This window comes from Numenius arquata, chromosome 8, assembly GCF_964106895.1.
Source record: "Numenius arquata chromosome 8, bNumArq3.hap1.1, whole genome shotgun sequence".
In the NCBI taxonomy this organism is placed as follows: domain Eukaryota; kingdom Metazoa; phylum Chordata; class Aves; order Charadriiformes; family Scolopacidae; genus Numenius; species Numenius arquata.
In genome coordinates this window covers 14,304,978-14,327,406 of record NC_133583.1, presented here as the reverse complement: position 1 = coordinate 14,327,406, position 22,429 = coordinate 14,304,978, and the positions used below count along the sequence as shown (strand labels likewise).

The window sequence follows — 22,429 nt, the reverse complement described above, 5'->3', positions numbered from 1 at the left end:
TGGCTGTGAAGCCTGCGCAGCAGTGACTGCAGCATGCGATTGACAGCACATCAGCAGCCAAGTGAGCTGGAAGAACTGGAGTCATTCACCTAATTATGTAAACCAGGAAGTATGCTGCACAGGAAAGTCTAATATGCTTATTTGTTAAATACATACACTATTTAATAAGAAATAACCAATTTTATTACAGAGCCTGAGAGATTTATTATCTGTAAAAATTTAATAATATATAATTATCCCAGTTAGAATCTCAATTTGTAATCGGGAACACATGCATTCAAATTTTGATATTCTTAGCCACTGCCATGGAAAATAAATGCTTTCATCGAGGACATACATATAAGCAATTTGGCACATCTTTTCAAAGACATAAGAGAGTTGCTAGACAAAGGAACCTGACCATTTAGTTATTTATATCATGCTACAACCTAAAGGCTCCAACTAAGTGTAGGGCCCTCAATATGCCATTTCAAAACTGTCATTACTTGGAAGAAAAAAAGGTTGTGTACTGGGCTAATTAAAGTCATCTCAGAGTGGCTGTGACTCAGGCTAAGGATGGATCTCTAAAGCCAGTACCATGTCTCCAGCAATGGTAAAAAACAGCTTTCCAGGGAGGTGTGTGAAAGCAGAGTAAAAAACACCTAGTGATACACATGTAGTTTACTCTCCCAGACTCCGGAAGTATGCAAGTTGAAGGATTTCTTCAGATGGATGGTTTCACTTTGTCTAATAGCTCTTGATGGATTTTACTTCCACGAATTTGTCCAACCTGCTTTTTGAACTCCTGCAAACCTCTGGTAGACAGAGCACCCTGTTCCAGAATTCTGCCACTGCAGGTCAGGTGAAGAATCCTTTTGGTTTGGTATGAATCTACAGAGAGTTTCATTTGGTGCCCTTAATCACAAGAGAAGGAATAACCTTATACTGATCATATTTCATAGAACTAATCACCCATGATTTTTTCCCCAGTTTATATAAGTTTCAGTACATTTTGATTGTTTCTTATAAGGAAACTGTTCCAAACTTTTAATTATTCTAGATATTTCTCCTTCCCCCCCCCCCCCCTCTTTTTTTAAGCAAAGTATACTAATAGTAGAGAGCAACACAGTAAGGAAAGGTGATTTTGCATAATACCACCTACAGCTGGTTTCTGTGAGGTATGAACCAATTCTTTTTGAAATTTGCCTTCACAAACATGAGAACAGAAGAACTCTCCACTCTAACAGAATTCTAATTGTTTGGAATGTCAATTATGGCTCTCTAAGAGCAAAACACAAGCTGATAAGACATATCTCTCCTCAATATAAATAGCATCTTCTAGCATGTCTCCCTTTTCTTGTGCTTTTTAAATACACACAGAGAACAAAATGCTTCTACAGGTAAGTACTGAGCCATAGACTGCTGGATTCCAACTGCGCCGTCACGCTACAACATTCCACAGTGCAGCTAAAAGACTCTATTTTCTAATGATGTGAGACACCTAGAACTTAAGGAGCAGGTAATTCAATCCAGATGCATACTCAGCACTGTCTTTATCATTCTCCATTAGCAAAATATGATGTGGAAGGAAAAACAAATGTTTATTTCCCAACATCCAGAAGGCTTACAAAGGTGATAGTCCTCCTTTACCAGAATGATTATAATCCAATTGGCAGGAACACAACATTAGAAAATGCATATTCTTCCTGCCCAACTTGTTTTAATGTCAACAGCACCAAGTTTTTCTGGGCACACTTGAACCATTAACTAAAGCTAAAAAAGCTGAAGGTGTTGTTCTGAGGGCACATGCCACGCTGATTTTCCAAACCAAAGGCACTTTGCCTCTCAAAGGAGGTCACCCTGACAGTTTAAGTCTTCTGTCACAGCCAGAGGCAAACTAGCCTTAACACCAATTATTATGAGTGATGAGAGCACAGCATCACATGCTGAACAGGGAACTGTAGTATTATAACATAGAAGAGTTCAAAGCAAAGTAAGTTTCAAAGACACAAGGCATAGTACATACTCTGGCTGTACACCATAAGATAATCAGTACTTTCTGGTAACATTCTTCAAGAATGTTGCATACCGCTGCCCATTCTGTCCTCAAGGGATACTCCCCACCCTGCTGACCTGACTAATTCTGAAGTCCTGTAAGGAAAGATTCAAACTACTTCTTCCCTTCCTTTCTTACCCTTTCTCTCCCTACAATTTTCTAAGAATACAGACTTCAGTATGCATTTAAATTTAAATAACCAAGTTAGTCATTGAAGACAGCGGGAATAGTTTTCTTAACAGCCCTTCACATATTTTATTAGCAAGATCCCTCTAAAGTAGGAATTTACAAATATTTTCATGAAAATCAAAATTCAATAGTTTTAATCATCATTGTCTCACAGATCAGCATAGAAACATTTAGTTAATTGCTTTATCTTTTCTCCAATTCATGTTTATAGTCACTTGTCAATAATAATGGTCATGCAGAAAAGCAGTATCAAGGAAATAACATTTTATAAATTTTAGGTAGAATTTCATAACTGGAAATGAAGGACATTCTATTGCTTATCAGTAAACCATGAACCCCACTTCGCCCTGTGCTTTTTTTCTGTACTTGTGCGGACCAAATTCAAAGGTACGATCATGTAAGATCACCTTCCTCTAAGAATTCACTTATTAACAGAAACTGTACCTTTTAAGCAGTATTTACATCTTTAGCTATTAGTCAAAACAGAGGTTATACTCATCCAAGTACTTCTACAGCAGCCTGACAGTTTCTACACAAGAGAATTTTACATAATGGTCTTAATTATACAAGAATAAAATACATACTCTTTACAGAAACATGAAAATAGTTAAAACCAGCACTTTCCATCCCAGATGAGTCAGGCACCTAAAAAAGCTACCAATTTCTCCAGAAACAATAGTCAGCAATTTTGAATTTTCCCTGAAGAATAACAATTCCTTTAAAATTCCTTTAAAGGGATAACAATTCCTTTGAAGTTGGGCCTGATGTAAGGTCTAATGCGATTAACTAACATTGAAGTATTAGCTAACAGACAAGGTCAGGCTACTGTGGGTTTCTGATGTCTGAAACATGCTGGATTCCACCCAGCCCACTTGGAGAGCCTACAAGAGCTTGAACTTGTCTGCAGCCATCCAAGCAGATGAACGCTTAAATGTAATTGTTTCTTCAACGAACAGGTATTCTTCAAAAACAAAAATAAAACCTGATCATTAAAGAAATGACAGCACTAGGTTATTAGCACACCTGCTAATAAATAAAAAACTGTTAAAAAAAAAACCAGCTTTTATTCTCTATTAACTTACTTTTCCTGTCTGTACTATGCAAGTGGTCTACAGAAAGGCAAAACTGATTCAACAGCTGACTGTAAACAAAACACTGAAAGTGATGACACAAACACTGAAGAAGGAATGGTAAATTTTCCTACATCTATTTTAGTTCCATGGATTCAAAATGATAAATGCAAGTGTACCATTATGTCACAACTTCACATGAAAAACAACACGCATTGCAGTTCACTGCGTAATTACACTCATTAATACTTTTTTTTCAACATCCACCAACGTGGACAGAAAAGTTTTGTCCTTATAGCTTATTTTTAAAGTAAGCAGTCACCACTGTAGTACCTTTTTTTTAAAAAATAATAAAACCAGTTTTACCAACTCAGACAAGTCAATATTTCGCCTTTACTGACAGAAACGATTAAAAAACTCGCAAGTCAGAGTCTATTTGTATAGAAAAGTATACACATTAGAAACTGCACAATTTGTATAAAACATTTTCTGATGGCTTCTTCCCATCTGAAGCGTGTGACAGAACAGCATGGCTGTATGTGATGGGTGCATCACTTCAGCACTGACACATGTAGGTCTCACAGTTGTACTAATATCAAATGACACGGCTTCACAACACCAGCATTAACCACTGACATAACTGAAATAAAATCTCTCATACAGCCGTGCAATGGCATAAAAAGTCTGTTTTTAAGTCCTACATTCACAATGCCCTTTTATCCCGATAATTATTTACTAATAGGAGATTTGCTGCTTTACAATAAACTGTTGTTCTGGCTTTTTATTTTTCTCTTTAAAAGTTATAGTCCAGAAAAATGAAAAGCAGTAATATATCATATTTAAATTTTTATTTATAAGTAGAACAAGTTATTTATACTATGTATTAAAACAATACAGCTGAAAAGAACAGATTTGTTTCGGAGTACCCATAATGGCCATATTCTAGTTCGGGGTGGTTAGGGGATGGGGAGGGAAGGCAAAAAGGAAAACAAAATTACTCACACTTGTATCCAGGCTGCAGATACTGATTGTATCTTCATCTTGAGTACTCTGTTTTCGTTTCTTCTAGAAAACAAAATGAAAAGCTCAGTTTCAATGAATAATACCAACTACCACTGGCCTGATACTGAAACTGGCATACGTGAAGTCATACACGTATAGGTATGTATATATAGTTAATTATTTTCTCTCATCATCATAATAATCACCGTGCATATGAATATAAGCTCTATTTTCACAAGTTCAGAAGCTACTTATTAGCACATGAGTAAATTAATGTTTCTTTTTCTGCTCAGAGATTTAAGTTCGCTGCAATTAAGGAACTTATTTCTAACCAAAAGCAGGAGGAATTGTTGCATAGTGTATATACACACTGGCACTCGATAGTAACTTTTGTAACTAACGAAACTGTCAGATGGAGAAACTTGTATTTTGTGTCAAAAGCCTATACTTAGATTTTTCAAAACATAAATTCAGCAATCTAGTACTATTCCCAGACAGTCAATATTGCATAGTGAGGATAATAGGTGAAACATACCGCAGGGCTTAAATCAACATATATTTGGATTTCAATATTGATGTCAGTCACTGTATTCTGCTATACATTCAGGTTTTGTTTTGGAAAATGGCAAGCCCTCCCTGCTGTCATTTCACACGTTCACCACAAGATTAATCTTCACGCCCTTCAAATGAGAAGTATGAAATTTCATTTAACAGAGCTCCGCATTTTCTACCAGACCAGGAAGATTTAGGAAACAAGAGAAGCCACAGAATACATGATCCTTATTTATCCAGCTGTGTTGTTTTCCACTGTCAACTAGAGATAAGCATTCACAGGTAATAATAGCTGGGATTTAGTTTCCAGCCTACAGAAGTCAAAGATGAGCAGTTTAAAGAACCACAAAAAACCCCACAGAGATGCCATACAGAGCTTCTATCTTACAAGATGACCAAAGTTCAGCTAAAAGCAGGAGCTGCACATTGTGCAGGTATTTTTTTAATTGATAATATTACAAATAAATATATATATAATCTGTATCCTGCCTCCCCAGTGCCCACACCATTAGCTTTTCTGAAGCCTGGAGGTTTTATTCCATCAAGCCAGTAAAACAACAATTGCATCTACTAGGTCAAGCACATGGTTTCTGAGAACCTTCTCTGATGAATAAAGATAAGAACTATTTATCATAAAATCCTGAAGTTTTTATTTCACGGTGTTGTAAAATGAAACTGTAAGTGTTGAAACTTTTAATATTTACTCACTAGCATTCAATAGATCTTTGACTTGGGTAATCATCTTTAAATACAATTTTGGTTGGTTTTTTTAGGAACTAACTTGTCTCACTTTTCTGGCAATAATAATTTTAAAGTCAAGGACAGCTGTGTTTTAACACCATTATTATTCAGAAACAGAAACTGGATCATGAGTTCTCTAATCACCCAACACAATGAGAAGTGTTTTTTGAAAAGTAATTCTTTACTCTCAGACTATGCACAATCAAATCCCTCTTACTGTTATAGTACAGATTTTTAGCAAGAAGTTAAAAGACAACACAGAAATATCTGAAATAAGACTGAGTGCATTTGTTTATCCTGTAGCACTGTTTTATAAGGTTGGGGCTTTTTCCCACAGGATAAGCCCATCTGAATTATTATTCTAGAGTTACTCGATGTGAATTCATGATGAAAAACAAAAAACAGGCATGAGATCTATAAAGTCTGTACTTTGCCCAGAGGGTAACATTTCCTAATATCCTAGTGAACATGGTGCAGACTATTCTTCAAGCCTAATTAGACTTCTGTAGATAGAAATGCATGTGTCCTTTAGTTTTCCTCAAAAAATTATATATTGATTCTACTTAAGTCAACATTAAGTCTTTACTTAGTAAACAAGAAATTACAAAACAAAAAGGTACTATCCCTCCCACACAGTGAACACAGGTTAAATCAAAACGAAGGGTGTTTATATTTGAAATACAAATTCCTACAAGAGAAGGATAAATTGATATGGTGTAGGGATCTGGTACAACAGAATCTATAGTAATGGTGATTCTGGTGTATGGATGGACAGGATGGAGCTGCATTCACAGCCTGTGTTGGTTTAAGTCTGACATCTTTAGTTATGGAAATACAAAAATGGTGTAACCCTAAGCCTCAGTCTGCAAAATATTAGAATAAAGGTTAATTCCAAAACAATCAATATAGTAATACAATAAAAAGTATTACTCCATCAGACACACATACAAAAATTTAAATTCAGTGCTTGATTAGAGTACGTGTTCCCAATAATCTATAGACAGGTCAAATTAAAAAAAAAATTGTCTCTAAATATTATACATTTTGAAATGATAACAAATGTTTGCTATAATGGAATCAATGCAATTTCTTTGTTAGTGGAGTGTGACAAATGACCACACAGACAACAAAGGGGTAGCTCCTTTGTTAAATAACTGATTAAAAGACTCTTACTGGTAGTCACATGGCTACAGATTAACACAGAAAGTGGCATTTCCAATACAGACAAGCTCTAATGAAAGCAGATTGAGACTATAAATTGCATAATGTGAACTTGAAGGAGCCAGGACTTCCTGTTACTGTGGAAGGAAAGTTATAAAACAACCACCGTGTGGGCTCTTGACTACTACATTCAGAGTGGGTATATGGGTCCAAAACATAGAAGTATCATGGACAAAGCAGAGCCTATGGCAAGGCTACTCAGGTAAAGAAAGCACAGCACAAAATGTCATTAGTAGTGAATATTAACATGCTCGTATCTGATTTAGAGACAACCTCTTTGATTATATAACTAAATCTCAATACACTCAGGAGGAATAAATCAGCATCAACTGTGACATACGCACCAAAAGGGATGAAAAATTGTAAGAAAAACAATTACCTATTGAATGAGTTTGGGACAGCCCCCACAAAGTAGGTGGAGCTTGCTCTACCTTATACCTTATTGTGCTTATCAAAGGATCACTCCTACTTTAATTTAGGTCTTCTACTTACTGATAAGTAACACATACAAAAATAATCTACCTAACAGCATGAATATTATACTATTCTTGTTACCTGGAAGTTTGCAAGTGTTATACTATTTATATTCTTTGTACATTTCTCCCAGCAGCTATGCAAGACAAGTCATTTCACAAAGAAATTGTTAAATATCATTGACTGCAGTTAAGAATAATGTTCTAATTTTCTAAGAGTTTCAAGGGCTATTATTGGAGGGGGAGACCATGAGGAAAAAAAAAAAAAAAAAAGAAATTTCCAATAATTGAGCTACTGGATAAATTTCTTTGCCCATAATAAGTGGATTAGAAGCAAAGATTGCAGTAGATATTGTGCAGGGAGCATAAGGTGCTCATTAAATTAATCCTTGCTCTTTGTGAGCATCTTTTACCCAAAGGAGTTACAAGTCCTGTCTTGGTTGCCATAGCACAATGCCGCTGACCTCTGAATCTCTCATCTTCCAGAAAATTACCCTTTAAATGCTGCTTTTCACTTTATGTTTTAAATCACACAGCACATCAAGTAACACAAACTTGGCTCCACTTTGCTCTCCACAATTTGATGTATATTCTTTTCACAAAAGATCCTAGGAATACAGTGGAATAGCTTCGGGGTGAATCTGGAAGAAGAATGATGTGATAAAGCATTGTATGTATCGCACACATTCAGAGGGGTTTAAGCTTCACTACAAAGCCAAGGATCTTTGATAAAATGCATTTATTGCCCAAATATTGAAATCAGTTAAGCAGTATATTAATGAAAATGTTGAACTTCCTGGCGGAATTTAAGCAAGCAGAGCTCTTGAGAGGTTCAAATATCTATTGCACGTATTGCCTGAATGACAAATAAACGTATCAAACAATTCCTAACTCCGTCATGTTACAGTAGATTTTTCATGCCAGCTTATACTGTCACGCAAGACTACGTTAAGCCAAAAACCACTATGTGTGAATCTTTATTCAACACGACACCTGCACTGGCCCAGGCACAGCACTAGGGAGAAAGAACTGATTTCTTAATTCCATTTCATTATCTTGCACATGAAGTATCCCTAGTTCTTGTTAATATTTCTTACAATTACCTATGGCTGTAGCCATAGTACAAATTTATAGCTTTTTTAGGACTACAAGCCTTGAAGAAGCATATGCAATAGCAAGAAGACAAGCCCACTCCAAGTGTGCTTGTCTTCTCACTGACAGATGACAGACACTAATAAGTAGTCCATGAGTTTACCCATGCAGAAATCTTACAGAAAATTGCAACAGATTTAACCACAAAAGTGTCAAGGGACAGAAAAGTTGAGGCACTTAGGGAACCCTGAGCATGCCTGAACTATATACACAAGTTATGTTCCTTACACGTAGGAATATATAATCACATTCTAATATTCTGCATACGCATGTTGTTTTATCAGAACCATGTCCAGTTAGAGATTCTACCAGGTTTTAATTAAAATCTAGTAAGAAGCCTCAACATATTGTGAATGCTACAAAACAGGAATAAAGTTGTAAGACAAGTGACCCTTAGTGTGCCCTGTCTTTGTATTGAGGAAGCGCATTAAAGCTATTAATGTGAATACTCCTGAAATTTTAAACTCAACTATCCAATTAGAACCCATCCCTATTTTAAATTCAGAGTAATAACATGAAAAAAAAAGAATTAAAAGGTAGTATGCTACTCTTTTACTAGACATGGTCACTCATCTCCAGTGTATATTAATTACATAAGGAATGCCACACTGCAGCTGCATATTAAATACAAAATACTGTGATTACTCCGTATCCCGCTATGTGCAATGGACAAAATGCCACCTGCTATCTCACTGCAGAGTAATTCTTTATTAGAATTTGTACGTACTTCAAACAAACTGAATTGAAAATTGTTATGACGCGGTTTACCTTGCTGGAAAAAAGGATAGCTTGCAACGCTTTGATAACTCCCCTTTTCTGCACAATATTTGTAGGCTTTAAGAAAACATCTGCATGAAAAGAGTTCACCAATAACACAGTATCTGTTCTGAATAGAGACATGTCTGTGTTTTCTGACTGACCGGAACAGATGCACTACACACATTGGAATGTGTACCTCTAGACTGAAAGACATTTGACAGGTTTTTTTTGTCTTTTGAAATACATAAAAAATTTAAGTCATTGGACCATGATGACTGGGTGTATAACAAGTTTGAATCTTGATCCATGTTTGTGATACTGTTGCCTAAAAGGCTGTGATTACATCCATAGTTATAGAGACAGAACACTTCCTGGTCCTAACGTAGCAGGAAAGAGTTGTTCTCAATAATTATCTCACAGGAGATGAGAAAGTAAGATATCCAATTATATATTAAAGCAGTGATTTAATTAAAGGAATTAGAGCAATAAGACATTGTTATAGGAAGGCTGGATTAACATCCTCTCTCCATCACAGGGTTTTAGTTATCAATACCAGAGATTTATATTTTACCACCTGGGAGATGAAATGCCAAGATGTACAAAAATAGCTTGACAAAAAAAACCAACATCCTGTGATGGGGAAGGAAATGCTTTTCAGAAGAACTGCTGACTTTTGCTAAATCATCTATCCATACTAATTTGCTTAGAAATATGTCTACACACAGACTGGCATCAAAATAAATAATAGTTCAAGACAATGTATTTGCGTGGGCACATAATACCCTTAAACCTTTTAAGTCATAGACTAATTTCAAAACAAAACAACTTACTTTTTAAGCTCTTTTTCATACAGAGATTCATTTTACAAATGAGGATCCTTTTATTCTACCAAAACAGATTTTCTCCCCCACCCAAAACAAAAAGAGTCCAAAATAAAGAAAAATTTCAAACCACTTAATCATTCTGTATTTCAAATTGTTTTCATATGAAAATATCTAAAAAACTCAGTCTTTCCAGAACATATATCTGGGCACAGTTCCGCACTACTAATTAAAAGAAAGCTACTTTGTAAAAAACACAGTTCTAATATATAATTTAAATAAATGTAAGTAGGTAGAGGTGCATGTATATACACACACTTATACATAAAAATATAATATATACATGCCTTGAAAAACCACATGTTCTACTATGGTTCTTTTGAATGTCTTATTAAAATTTTGGGAGAGGGAAGTATGTGATGAACTAAAAAATATTTGGGTAAACATTGTTAGGTCTAAGTCAAAGAAACTGTTTTCCATACCAGTAATAATTAAAAGTTTCTTTAAAAGGATTTCTAGGTAGCAAAAAACGCAAGTTAACATATTTTTTTGCAAAGTTCAATAATGAGAGCAATTGCAGACTCCCAATCCCAATTCTCATAATCGAACATCTCCACACACTGCATTTTCAAAGGGAAACATCTGAAAAGGCACGAGCGTAAACATATTTTATGTCTCTATTTTATATGTGAATGATTCCCTAATTGATTGCCTGCTTTTATGAAAGAAAATCAACTCGTGAACCATTGACCCAATGAACCCATTCATTCATTAATGTATAAACACTGCATTTTTGCTAAGTCTGTCCTATGTAATACAGGTTTAATCAAAAAATAACACCCCCTAAACTAAACAAAACCAAAATTTGCAATAATACAGAACAGGGAAAACCATTTAAGCCAACAAAATTTTTTTATCATTTATGCTGTTGAGAAAAAGGCACGAATGGATTCACTGTTTGAATAATAGTGTACTTATAAAAGTAAGTAAATAAAGTAAAAGTGTCCTTGATAATAGTGTACCGTAAACTGAAGAGGGTACTTTATGACCCTCTCCAGTTTACGGTACACTATTATCAAGGACAACCCAAAGGACAGTATCTCCATCAGACAGAGTCAAAAACCAAAAGCAACCAACAAATAACAATTTGAAGAGATGAGGTATAGTAAAAAATAAAATCCAAAAGGGATTAGTGCGGAAGGAAGGGAGAAAACAGACCAAATACTTAACAAAAAGTGAAACATCATAAGCCAGAAAAGGTTCAAGCCACATTCACAAGGGTCAATTCTGTCTGTGTGAAAAGCAGATCTACTACATGATTTGGTGGTTTGTTTGTTTTTTTTTTATTTTAAAAAGCAATCAATATATCTCCTTAGCCAGCTGAGAGCTCTCTCAATCTACAAGGCACTTTCACATCAAAAGCCTGATGATGGCCTTCTGCAATAGGAATCACAGTCGGTGTTTAAGCAGCTGGGACATACCAGGCAGGAACATACCATCACTTTCTTTCTCTAAAGACATCAAAACTCAACAATAATCCGGACTTTCATGTGAATTTCTACTTGTCCTGTTTTTACACAGCATTCCTTCAAAATATCCAGTTAGTTAATAAATTCTCTTGATATGTAAATCATTTTTATCAGCAAAATCCACATGTATATATTCAAAAATACTAGCAATTCTAAGCACCCTTCTAATTCTTAAATATCTAGCATGTTCAGAAGCTGGTAAATTCAAAAGAATGTTCAGACACTACAATTCTCATCTTTTTTCCTTTATAGTTTGTTAGTACTTCCACGCTCATCCATAACACATTGATCCTTCTCTTAAAAAGCCCTGGAAAGTACCAGTTGCCAAGACCAAATTTATTCCTTTAATGACTCCAAAACCTCCACCTGTTATTGCTTCCATGTTACAAGATCTGTTTCAAGTTCTTACTGTTTGTATTTCAAATCACAGTCAAATGATCTCAAAGGTATCAAGGTCCCAGTTAGTTACATCACAGAGCACGGAGGATTCAATCAGGACAGAGTCCAGTGATGAGGCACAAATAGCACAAAACGGATGTTAAAAGGTATGCAAGAAGTGAGGTAGAATGAAAGAAATCATGACAAACTGGACTGGGAGGGAAGTCTTTCAGTTCTCCAGACTAATTTAAAATGGTTCCAGAAGTTTCACAGATGACACAGCCAGAAAACAAAGAAGTTGAAGTATTTCAGATTAGAAGGTAAGCATTTTGGTCTTCCTAATACAACAGGAGGAAATTCTGACAAAACACTTCAACATTTTTCTCACCTGCTGTTATCACTCAGTTAACAAAATATGCCTTGGATCTAGCTTAAATTGGGTATAAAATTACTAGGCAAGAGATTAATAACCTGCTATCTTAAGGTTAGTTGAATAATCACTAATTTAACATTTCCTGCCACAGGTGGTGGGATATAACACAACAAAGCAGACTTCAGAAGTGAGCTATAAGAGACAGCACAGGTGTCACTTTTCCCAGCTTCAAGCCAGAACCCTCATGATACTGAAACAAGAATAAGCCTCACGTAGGATTATGCATTTTCCATCTTATCACGTTACTGCTGCACTGACATTCAAGTGTCTAAGATGAAATAAAGGTACATATGCCAAATAAAAGAACATTGGCCTGGCTGATACAATGCACAGTTCTGGAATGAAGTCTGTAGAGAGGGAGACCATGTCATATTAATCACATAAACATCTCTGTCTGCAATAACCAGCCAGAAACCTCCAAATTTCCTGTTGAATATGGTGTTCCTCCTAACTTTGGTTCAGAGCTAACCAATTGCAATTTCACTAACAAGTGATAATTCCTTCCCTAGTTTAAGCTCATTCAGAGAGAGATGAATTTCCTGTCATCTTTAAAGGCCGGCCCTCTTTTAACTTTCCCACAGGCTACTGCTCACCTTCCTGCCAGCACCATCCCTCCTCCCTGCTCATCTCTCCCTTCTGTGGCTGTACCACTGACCGTTCTAAGGGCATGAAGGCACAGGAAGACAACAGCATCTTAGAGTAAGTTTTCCCAGAGAACAGGGCCTTTTTTTTTTTCAGCTGAATGATCCATGATACATCCTTTTGGGGACCATAACTTCAGAATACCAAATTCTAATACAAAATTTAAAAACAACGAACAGGAGTTGTTACCCTGCATTCCAATATAACAGTTCTTTATGTTACGTTGGCAAAAAGAACTTGATTAAGCTCTGAAGAGAACCAAAAATTCCTTAGTTTTACAATAAAACTGTTTTCCACATACATTTCCGCTGCCCTCTACTGTTCAGAATACCAAAGACTTACAGGTTTCTTTTCTCAAGAGTACCACAAAACTCTAAATAAAAGCTTTATTCCTTTTGCGGGAGCAGCAGTCAGAGGTGACCCAATTGCAGAGTTTGCACCGAGGCTGGGACAAAGCTTTGCCGGTTCTGTTTCCCACTTCACACACGTTGGCTGCGGGCTCTTTGAGTATTGGTGTTAGTAACACAACTTGCTTGCTCTTCATGTCCCCAGCAAACCAAACAAATGAAAAAACCGACTCTGCTCTAAGTCTGTTACAACACAGCAGGAAACTCCGAAAGGGAGGCGAGAATATCTATGGCACTTCAGGTTTTGCCACTGAAATGTCAGAATCAAAGCACTTCTGAGGAGTCACTCCCATCTCTGCCAGACAAAATGGCAGCTCCTTTTCACCCTTCTCTAAGCACAGAGAGCAAGCTTTACTTCTACAGCGCTCATTGTGATGGATTTGAGATTTTCTGGTCAATGTAATATAAAATGAGCACTGAAGTGAACAATGAAATGAAAGTTATATTCAATGTGTTTAACATTAACAACAGGAAATGGGTGTGCATGTACGGGATGCTGTAAGGACAAGGATCAGCAGAGCTTTGTTTGAGGCCTGGTATTTATTCTATCTTTATTTAACCTTCTTCCTTCCCCTTTTCGAAAGACGGGGGAGATTATCAGTCACTGGAATCTAGCAGAGAGTTAAACACACTGGAACTTTTTCACAGTTTACTATAAAGTCTGAATCAAATTCAGATAAATAAGTTACATACTACACTTACAATCAATATCTAAGGATTCTAAATTCACTTAGTATATACATAAAAACTAAGATTCAGTTTAAAAGAGTCCATGCACTATTTAGATTCATCTTCTGTTCTTCTCACAAATATGTTTCAGCTGGGATCCGTCAGATCCAGTTCTTTGTGGCCTCAAGTAATTTAACGAGTTAGTGTGCAAATAATCCCTGGACTCCTTTGCCTCTGGCAAGCTGATGCGATGAAGCTGAAGTTCCTAGCCTTGTGTGCTTGCGTTGAGGGAGTTTATTATAGGTCTAGTTGTAAAAGCAAGAATAATCAAAGTAAGGCTATTTTAATGTTCTAACTCTATCCTTAAAAGGTTTTGGGCACTTGAAGGCCTGGGGACTTCCTCTGACTGGACACCAACGTCCTGTACTTGCTGCAGGTGACCATTTAATCACAGCTGCCAACCACCACTTCTGGTTCCAAACCTGCTGCATCTGTGCATGTAAGGGGTATGACTTTTCTTCTTGGAACAGAAACTACAATGACATTTTCTCACTTGAAAAGCAGATTCATTCAAATGATACTTCATCATTATTGTTATTATATTAGTTATTTTTTAGGTTTGAGGGTTTTATTGTTTGTTTGTTTTTAAGAATGTCAGAATGTAATGGAGCTTCTCATTGTAAAAGAGAGCTTGGACTGCTGATGCTGTGCACAGCACTGGAACCACATGCAGCAGAACAAAGTAATTTCCATAAACTAGGTCTCCACGTGGCATTCAATTGGCTGACGTTTGCATAAACTGCAGTCATCCCTTATTATTCTAATAGTCTACTATTAGTCTGCTTTCCCCTAGTCTCCTGCAGTCAGCATGGTTATACTGCTGTACCTTTAAAACCACAGACAGGTTCCTGCACATGGCTTTTGATCTAAGCACCTCAACTGCTCTTCTGCAGCTTCACAGAACAGATAAAATGGCTGCACCCAAAAAGGATTTTTCTGCAGATAAAAACAATACCGCTTTTACTAACGTTACATGTTGTCATGTCTATTTTTGGGTTCACTATATATAAACACACACACAATTTAGCTCCATTTCTCGGGAAACAAGGCTTATATGGTATTTTGGTGTATATCCCTATGACTCCTGATTCTTAAGTTATTATTTTTTTTTTTTTAACTTGTTGCCAAGTTTCAACAAAAATTGACAAAGGGATAAAGACTTCAATCATTCTGGACAAAGCATATAGAACAGGAGACAGAAATTGCACCAAACTTAAAAGATTTCCTTGTGAGCTCCACAGTATTAGTAGACACCAAACAATCTGTGTTAATTTATGTCACAGCCAAACACTCATCTCCTGGTGTTCCATGAAAACTGTGGCATTTATTAGAGTTCTTCTGCTATAAATTTTCAAGTGAATTATATCTAAAATACATCCCCGCAGCAAACACGCATATTAAGTACATCCAAAAAGACTACACCAATTTAACAGTATGGCAGTTAGTAATCACCAGTCTCCTTAAACTATTTTATAAAAACTGAGAATTCAAATGAATAACACCTATTAAACTCATTTTCACTAATTGAATAGCTCTTCATTTCTCTGACAGTCTTAATAAACTTTCTGAGCCTGTTGCAATTTTATTACTTTTCTTAAACATTATTTAAGTCAGAACTGCATAAGGCATCCCAGATAACATATTAAAAATATTCAATGCAATAAATTTATCACAGACCATCTCTCTCACTGTTGAAAATTGGCACTGGAAAAGTAAAAAAAAAAAAAAAAAAAAAAAAAAAATCCCAATTAACAATCCACTCTTAAGCTTCAGTATACTTTAGCCAGAGCAAATCCAAGAGCATGTAGGCCCTTGAACATATTCCTGACTTGCTTGTATCACACTATAGGCCCCCACCTTTATCACGTTTCTAAGAACTTCAAAGTACAGTTTTATTCAACATATACACAAATATTTTGAAACAACTTTGCTTCTTCAATAAGAGAAAGCTCTCTAGTTTTCCAAGAAGCAGAAGGATGCTGCAAACTGGGACCGGAGCTGCGAAGTTAGAGAACAGATTTGTGCGCTTGTGACCCTAATGTGCTACTCTGATTCGCTTATTAACAGCCAAAACCAAAATCCCCACACAAACTGTTAAGAGCAATCAAGTATTAAACGCTAACCATTGCAAGATGTAAAACAGGTCAATGTGTACAATGCAGCTCTTTCTGAATTATGCTGAAAAGTTTCAAGTGACAGATTTTATAATATAATTGTATACTCTGTTCTACTCCTTAATTAACATTACAATCGGGACGTGTTTCCCCCCAAAATATTTAACCTAGATCTCCCCTGCTACAAAATAAACCCACTTATTCCTGTGCTACCCTTGGCAAATGCCAAGAACAAGTACCAACTTTATAATTGTTCCCACACAATCAGAGACAAATGTACCTTATATCAAGTCTTATTTTTCTACACACGACATGAACTAAATCTTTTAAGCTTTCTTCATCGGCTGTATTTTCTACAGTTATTATTAATCTTGCTACTTTTCTGTCTACATCTTTCCAAAGTGCAGTCTAAAACCACACCCAGCTTTCCAGGTGACACCACATACACATGCTGCAGAGCAGAATCACTGTGCACTGTAAATATATTGTAAATAAGATCTGTTACAGCTTTCACTTTGAAAATGGATAGACTTATGCACACAGCTACAAAGGTTCCCATTTAAACCCTAGCATCAGCCAAAGTCCTCATTTTCACAGTAGGTGCCAGAGGCAGAGATGTTTACATGCGTATGACAAAAAAGCAAAACAACAAAAAAAAAACAAACCACTATCCTGCAGCAATAAAGTACCAACACATAGAGAAAAATAAACACTCATCCATCCCATTGGGTATATCAGAGTATATTAGCTAAACTTTCAACAAATTTCTTCCCTTACAGAAGGAAACATTCCTGCTAAGCAACATTTTGATTTCATTAATACCCAGCTTTAAATCCTGTCATGCTTGGAAGCAATACCTGCAATTTCAATTTACTACAATGCCACACACGCAAACAATAAAAATTAACACAATCTCAAATTTACACTTACCTGATGATGCACAAAAAAGCAACACCACACCATCAGGTACTTTGTATTATACTCAGATTTTAGGAGGTTTCTCTATCTCCAGCGTGACAGTGAAAAGCCTTTGCTACAAAGGAGTCCCTATGTCTCTCCTTCAGTTTTGGGCAGGAACTCCTCCCCGTGCAGCCACACAGTTTGCTCTCGCTTCCTGTCATGCCGTGCACTAGAAGTGTCAGAAGCTGAGTGACAAGCATTGTCGTCTCTCTCTCTCTTGTGGCTTTTCCTCATAGACTGCTTCAAATAATATTTGAAACAGACCAAAGTACTTTAAAGGTTGCTAACAGGTGAATGGCGTGGGTATGGTAAAGGTAAAGACATCATCAACATGTTTTTAAAGTAGTAGGTTGGTGTTTGAGGGTTTTGAGACTCAGTAACTGAAACCCAGTCCATCTCCTACCCGTGAAATTCTGCCTAAACAGCAGCAATGGGCTTTAAATTCAAGGGCAGACAACTATCTTCAAATGTAGATGCCTCAGAAAACAAATCAGCTGGTAGACACTGTGTAGAACTTTTAAACATTTAGATCAGAGAAAACTTTCCGTATTTCAGAAATTAACAGATCTGCTAAGTGAAAGTTTTTAAATTAACAGAGGCATAATGGCAAGAACGTTTTTGAATCAACCCAGAATCAAGGCCCAAAGACGAAATTGGCAGAGCACCCAAATTTTGCATATGAGAAGACGTCAAGAAAGTGCAAAGTTCCATTTTATACATGGTATTTTGATATAACTGATGAAAGAAACTCAATTTTTGCTGTTTCTTCACCAATTTAGATAAGCAAGCCTTTAGCAACTGCATCCTATGAAACTCAATGAATCTTCATTTCACTGGCGTTTGGAAAGCTATATACCTTAAGCATCAAGAAAGCATTCAACTTAAAGTTATTGCTGCCTTAAAAATATCAAATAATACTGTTTACTATCTCAATGACATAAAATTTCCCAGCCCACTTGAAATTTCAAAACTATGAATCTCCTCCTGCAAGGACTCCCCAGATACCTACACACTGGTCATCAATGTGACTGAGAACTTGAAGTCAGAAAACTTACAGGATTAGGTTCCAGACTCATAATTCAAACTGCAAAATAGAACGGTTCCTTGAGAGCTCTCATATATGACTGCCAAATCATTCTTCAGACAAGCACAACAGAGAAACCCACCTGCTAGTAATGAGAGTCTTCAGTGGTCTCTCTCCAACTGCCAGCTCGGTCACCAGCACTTTCTAGTACATATTTTCCTTTAATATATACTCAGTTAATTGCCTCATTTGGCTGTCATATCGAGTTACATTACTTCAAGGTAAGAAAAGGTAAGTTTCATGAGGTGCTCATCTGCAAGTTATCAAAATACATAACTTACCACACATTATATGAAAATGTATATTTGCATATGATTCATATACACCAGTTTCAATGTGCATTTGAGCAGCCCTCTTCAAAATCTAGACATGGATAGATACCAACTTCCCTTAGCCAAAGTTAGCTAGAAAACAATGCAGAATACTGACCCCAAAAAATGGAATCCATAATCCTTGCAAGTGATTGAAACACAGGGTTTTATATGGCAAGTAAAAATAAGTGATCTCAAATGGCTTTTCTTCATCTTTCCTGCATCACAAACTGAATTAACTATTTGGGCAAGTGAAACTTATTCTCAGAAACTGGTAAAAAGGAACTATTGACAGATATACGAGATTTGGTTCTTTTTAAAGCACATGTGGACTCTAACGTAGTGCAAGTGCCAATACAGAGAACGGTAAAATCCTGGAACTTTTCTGATCCTTTGTACACACACTGCAAATACACAGCAAAAAGTTTCTTGAGTGCTTGCCTTTTAAAATATTTTCTATACAATTGTAAGATAGTGCATGCTTGGTTTTAGAAGTCTTATTGATTAGTCATATCAGAAGACTGAATATGTTTCCACTACTATTTCAAAGAGACTATTTTGTTTGTTTAAGACTGAAGTAATAATTGTGTGAATGGAAAAGTTCAGGCAAGTATCCGTAATGGACAAAGAGAAACAGCTGAATATATTAGTCAACTGTTTCATTTTAACATACAAAAAAAAATAAATCAAGTTTTCAGTATAATAAACATAAGATGAATACTTTGTATTCTGAATATATTTGTACACATGTACACAGAGACAATTACTTCACATATCCTACATCCTTACACCTCACTCTTGATCCTTCCCTCTACTGTTCAAGTTTTTGTGACTTGCTCAGATCTACCAACACTGACTTGTGCAAAATTCTGCATATTTCCAGTAGGCGAGAACATCAAGACAAATTAGAATTTGGGTAGCAAGCTAACAGCAATACAGACTTAAGGAAAACAGGTCTAGTGCAATCTTTCATCAGTTCAAAACTCAATTTGAACAAAAAGTTTCTGCTGAGCTTGGTGGAAGATAAAAGATGAAACTAGTGTCATTCAGCAATCAATTCCTTTGACAACAAGAGCCATAGTATAAAATACTAATTGAAAGAATCTTCAGGAAGCAGATATTTTAGGCCAAGACTTGAAAAAATTACTCAAGTATTTCCCTTTTAGGGTACTGTAAATGCTGTTGGCCTGTGTTCCCTGCATAAAGATGAGCTAAAACCAAATCTAGCCGCCTTCTTTTCAGACCCTTCCAGCAGAACAGTGTTTATTTTTCAAAGGAAATCCATATAAATTCTGTACATATGCCTGGAATTTTTTTCAATTATTCTTTCCTTTCTCTCCATTAACTTGTCATTAGGCTGTTTATTACTTAAACAGTCTTTCACATTGTCACAGGGAACCCTAATTCTTTGCTATCAGAATTTGTCAATCCCTCACCCAGGCTCAAATATAGGGGTGCAAGTTTTTGAAGTGTTATGGTTCTCATAGGTCTTCAAGTGCACCAAAGCTGAAGTTAGGTAGGCAGGCATTTTTCAATCAGATTTCCTGGTAACATTTGGATTTCCGCATTCTGTTTCCTGGAGACCACAACATGCAAAAACCCTAACTTACTATGCTTCTTTATATTCAAACTTCTGCTATTTCTTAGTTCACTTATAACCTTCTGCCTCAGTAACCATCAGAATTTAAGCAGCCTAGAAACAGATAGCACAGATTGCAGCCTAGTCCCAGGCATCAGATTGGCCAACCAGTCTTTTTCTCATCAATCTAGTAAACGTTTAAAACAGTCTGTTGTCTGTTGTTGGGTAAAAGGAATTAAATATTACTATAACTTTGGTTTAGAGGAACAGAGAATGAACACGGGGTATAAATGATTTACATAATAAATTTAAAAATCTGACAACACTTTGAGAAACTTTCCTGATTTAATATTCTCACTTGTAAAATGCCCAAAGCACTGGGGTAGCACTGGGGTAAAGTCTGTCAAATGTTTACAACAACAAGCACATAAGCCTTTATTCAGAGAGAATACAGCCAGTTTCCAAGTATCTTCTGCTGGCTGATCTTGTCAAAATAAAGGCAAAGTGCAAGCAAAACTCCCTAAGCAGTTTCACTGTTGCTTTCCTCTCTAAAGTCCTTAAAAGTATGGAAATTAAGTAAATAAAGTAATTCTTTCAGGGCAGTATCCTGCTGATGTAACTAGGATTTTTAACCAGACAACTAAAGGGAACATACACACCTGAAGTACTATGGTAGAAAGATACCCAACATTCCCTTTTTCGCATCCAGATGCCCAAGCAAGTTAAATGCAGGTTCACATGCAACCACTAGTCCATTCAAAACCCTGCAGCGACCTCCCTCCTTTTAGAAACTGTGTTGCAAGGGGGCTGACTTCAAACTTTGTGCAGCAGTCAACCCATTCTTCGATTTATCTATTGGTAATAGGGGAAAGCCTCTACAAGGTTGGCATTTGAAACACCTTTACTATAACGGAACTGGAGACGGAGAGGCAGATGTTTGAGTAAAACCTCTAGTACAGCACAGAGGACTTCCCAACTCTTTCTGCAAATGGTGCTTTTGCAACATTTTCCAGATCTGCAGCCCTTTTATTTACTTTTCATTTAAAACTTAGTACTATTTAAAACTATGAAGTATCTAAGCACTGCCAAATTAGAAATTTCTACAATCAACTAAGACTGAGCAGTGAGTTTTTACAATATGAGGGCTAGGAAATTAGACAACAGACCATCACAATGATTTGGTAAAAAAAGTAAAGAGTGATATTAATAACATATCTTTGTAACAGGTTACAATAACACCGAGTTCTACTGCAAGTATCATAACTAGTAAAAACAAAAAAAGCAATTAAAGTCCATGCATACAATCACTCGTGTCCATTAGTCATTTTAAAATAGAATTGCTAATCCAAAATATTGCAGCATCAATAAAATGCCAGTATGTAGATCAAAACGGTTTCAAAGATGTCGGTTTCTCAGACCAAGTGGCATCAAATTCAGCTGGACAACAGAATTATCCCGTTAACCATTACAAGTTTCTGAAACAAAGTCATAGGAAATAGTAATTTCACATCATATGTTCTCAAAGAGCAGCCGCTGGGGGGGGTGGGGAGGGGGGAACAAATACAAAGAAACAGGCATAGTTTGGTTTGAGTTAAATTGAAGAGGGGTCAAGTTCATCTGCTGTTGAACAAAGAAAAGAACAGTAAATGACAGCAGGAGTACAAGGTAACACCCACCCTATGATTAAAGACAGGAAATCTGCTATATAACAGAACATCAGACTTAGCCTAAGAGAATGACAATTGGATCTATCTGCTTTATCACATGTTGCTTCAAGCTCAGTATTGTTTGTATGTGCAAAATAGCTGGCATGATGGGTTTATAGCATATACAGAATATTTCTACTCTAAATAACAAACCACACCCGGAACAAAAATAAATCTTGCTACAAAGCAGTTACAAAGACCCATAAAATAAAGCCCTACAATGTTAACAGAATGACTGCATAAAGTATTTTTCAAGAAAGTATCTATTCTGTGAAAAGATAACATGAAACTATAAGAAATCTTTCCAAATAGGGATATTACAGTATTTTCATTATCAGAAAAACTCAAAATATTATTTGAATAACTAAGCTTTAATAAGTAGAGTATCTACCCTTCACAATACAAATAATGATGGAAAAGTTTTACAGATGTAGAAGCCTGTAGACAGTTTCTTTATTTCAAGAATGCATTAGCCAAGTGCTCTATAAACATTCCTCAAAATTCTTGTCCCAAGAAACATATAATCTAAGGTGTACTTTATA

The 22,429-nt window shown here is 36.2% G+C and overlaps 1 protein-coding gene across 1 annotated transcript in view; it reads right to left on the bottom strand.

Annotated features, from left to right (window-relative positions):
• Positions 1-22,429, bottom strand: part of ARHGEF3 (Rho guanine nucleotide exchange factor 3) — a 122,132-nt gene that overhangs the window by 61,634 nt on the left and 38,069 nt on the right. Inside the window, exon 3 of the mRNA XM_074151445.1 lies at positions 4,297-4,359. Coding sequence (XP_074007546.1) covers positions 4,297-4,359 — 63 coding nt within the window. The remainder of the gene's footprint in view (positions 1-4,296; positions 4,360-22,429) is intronic.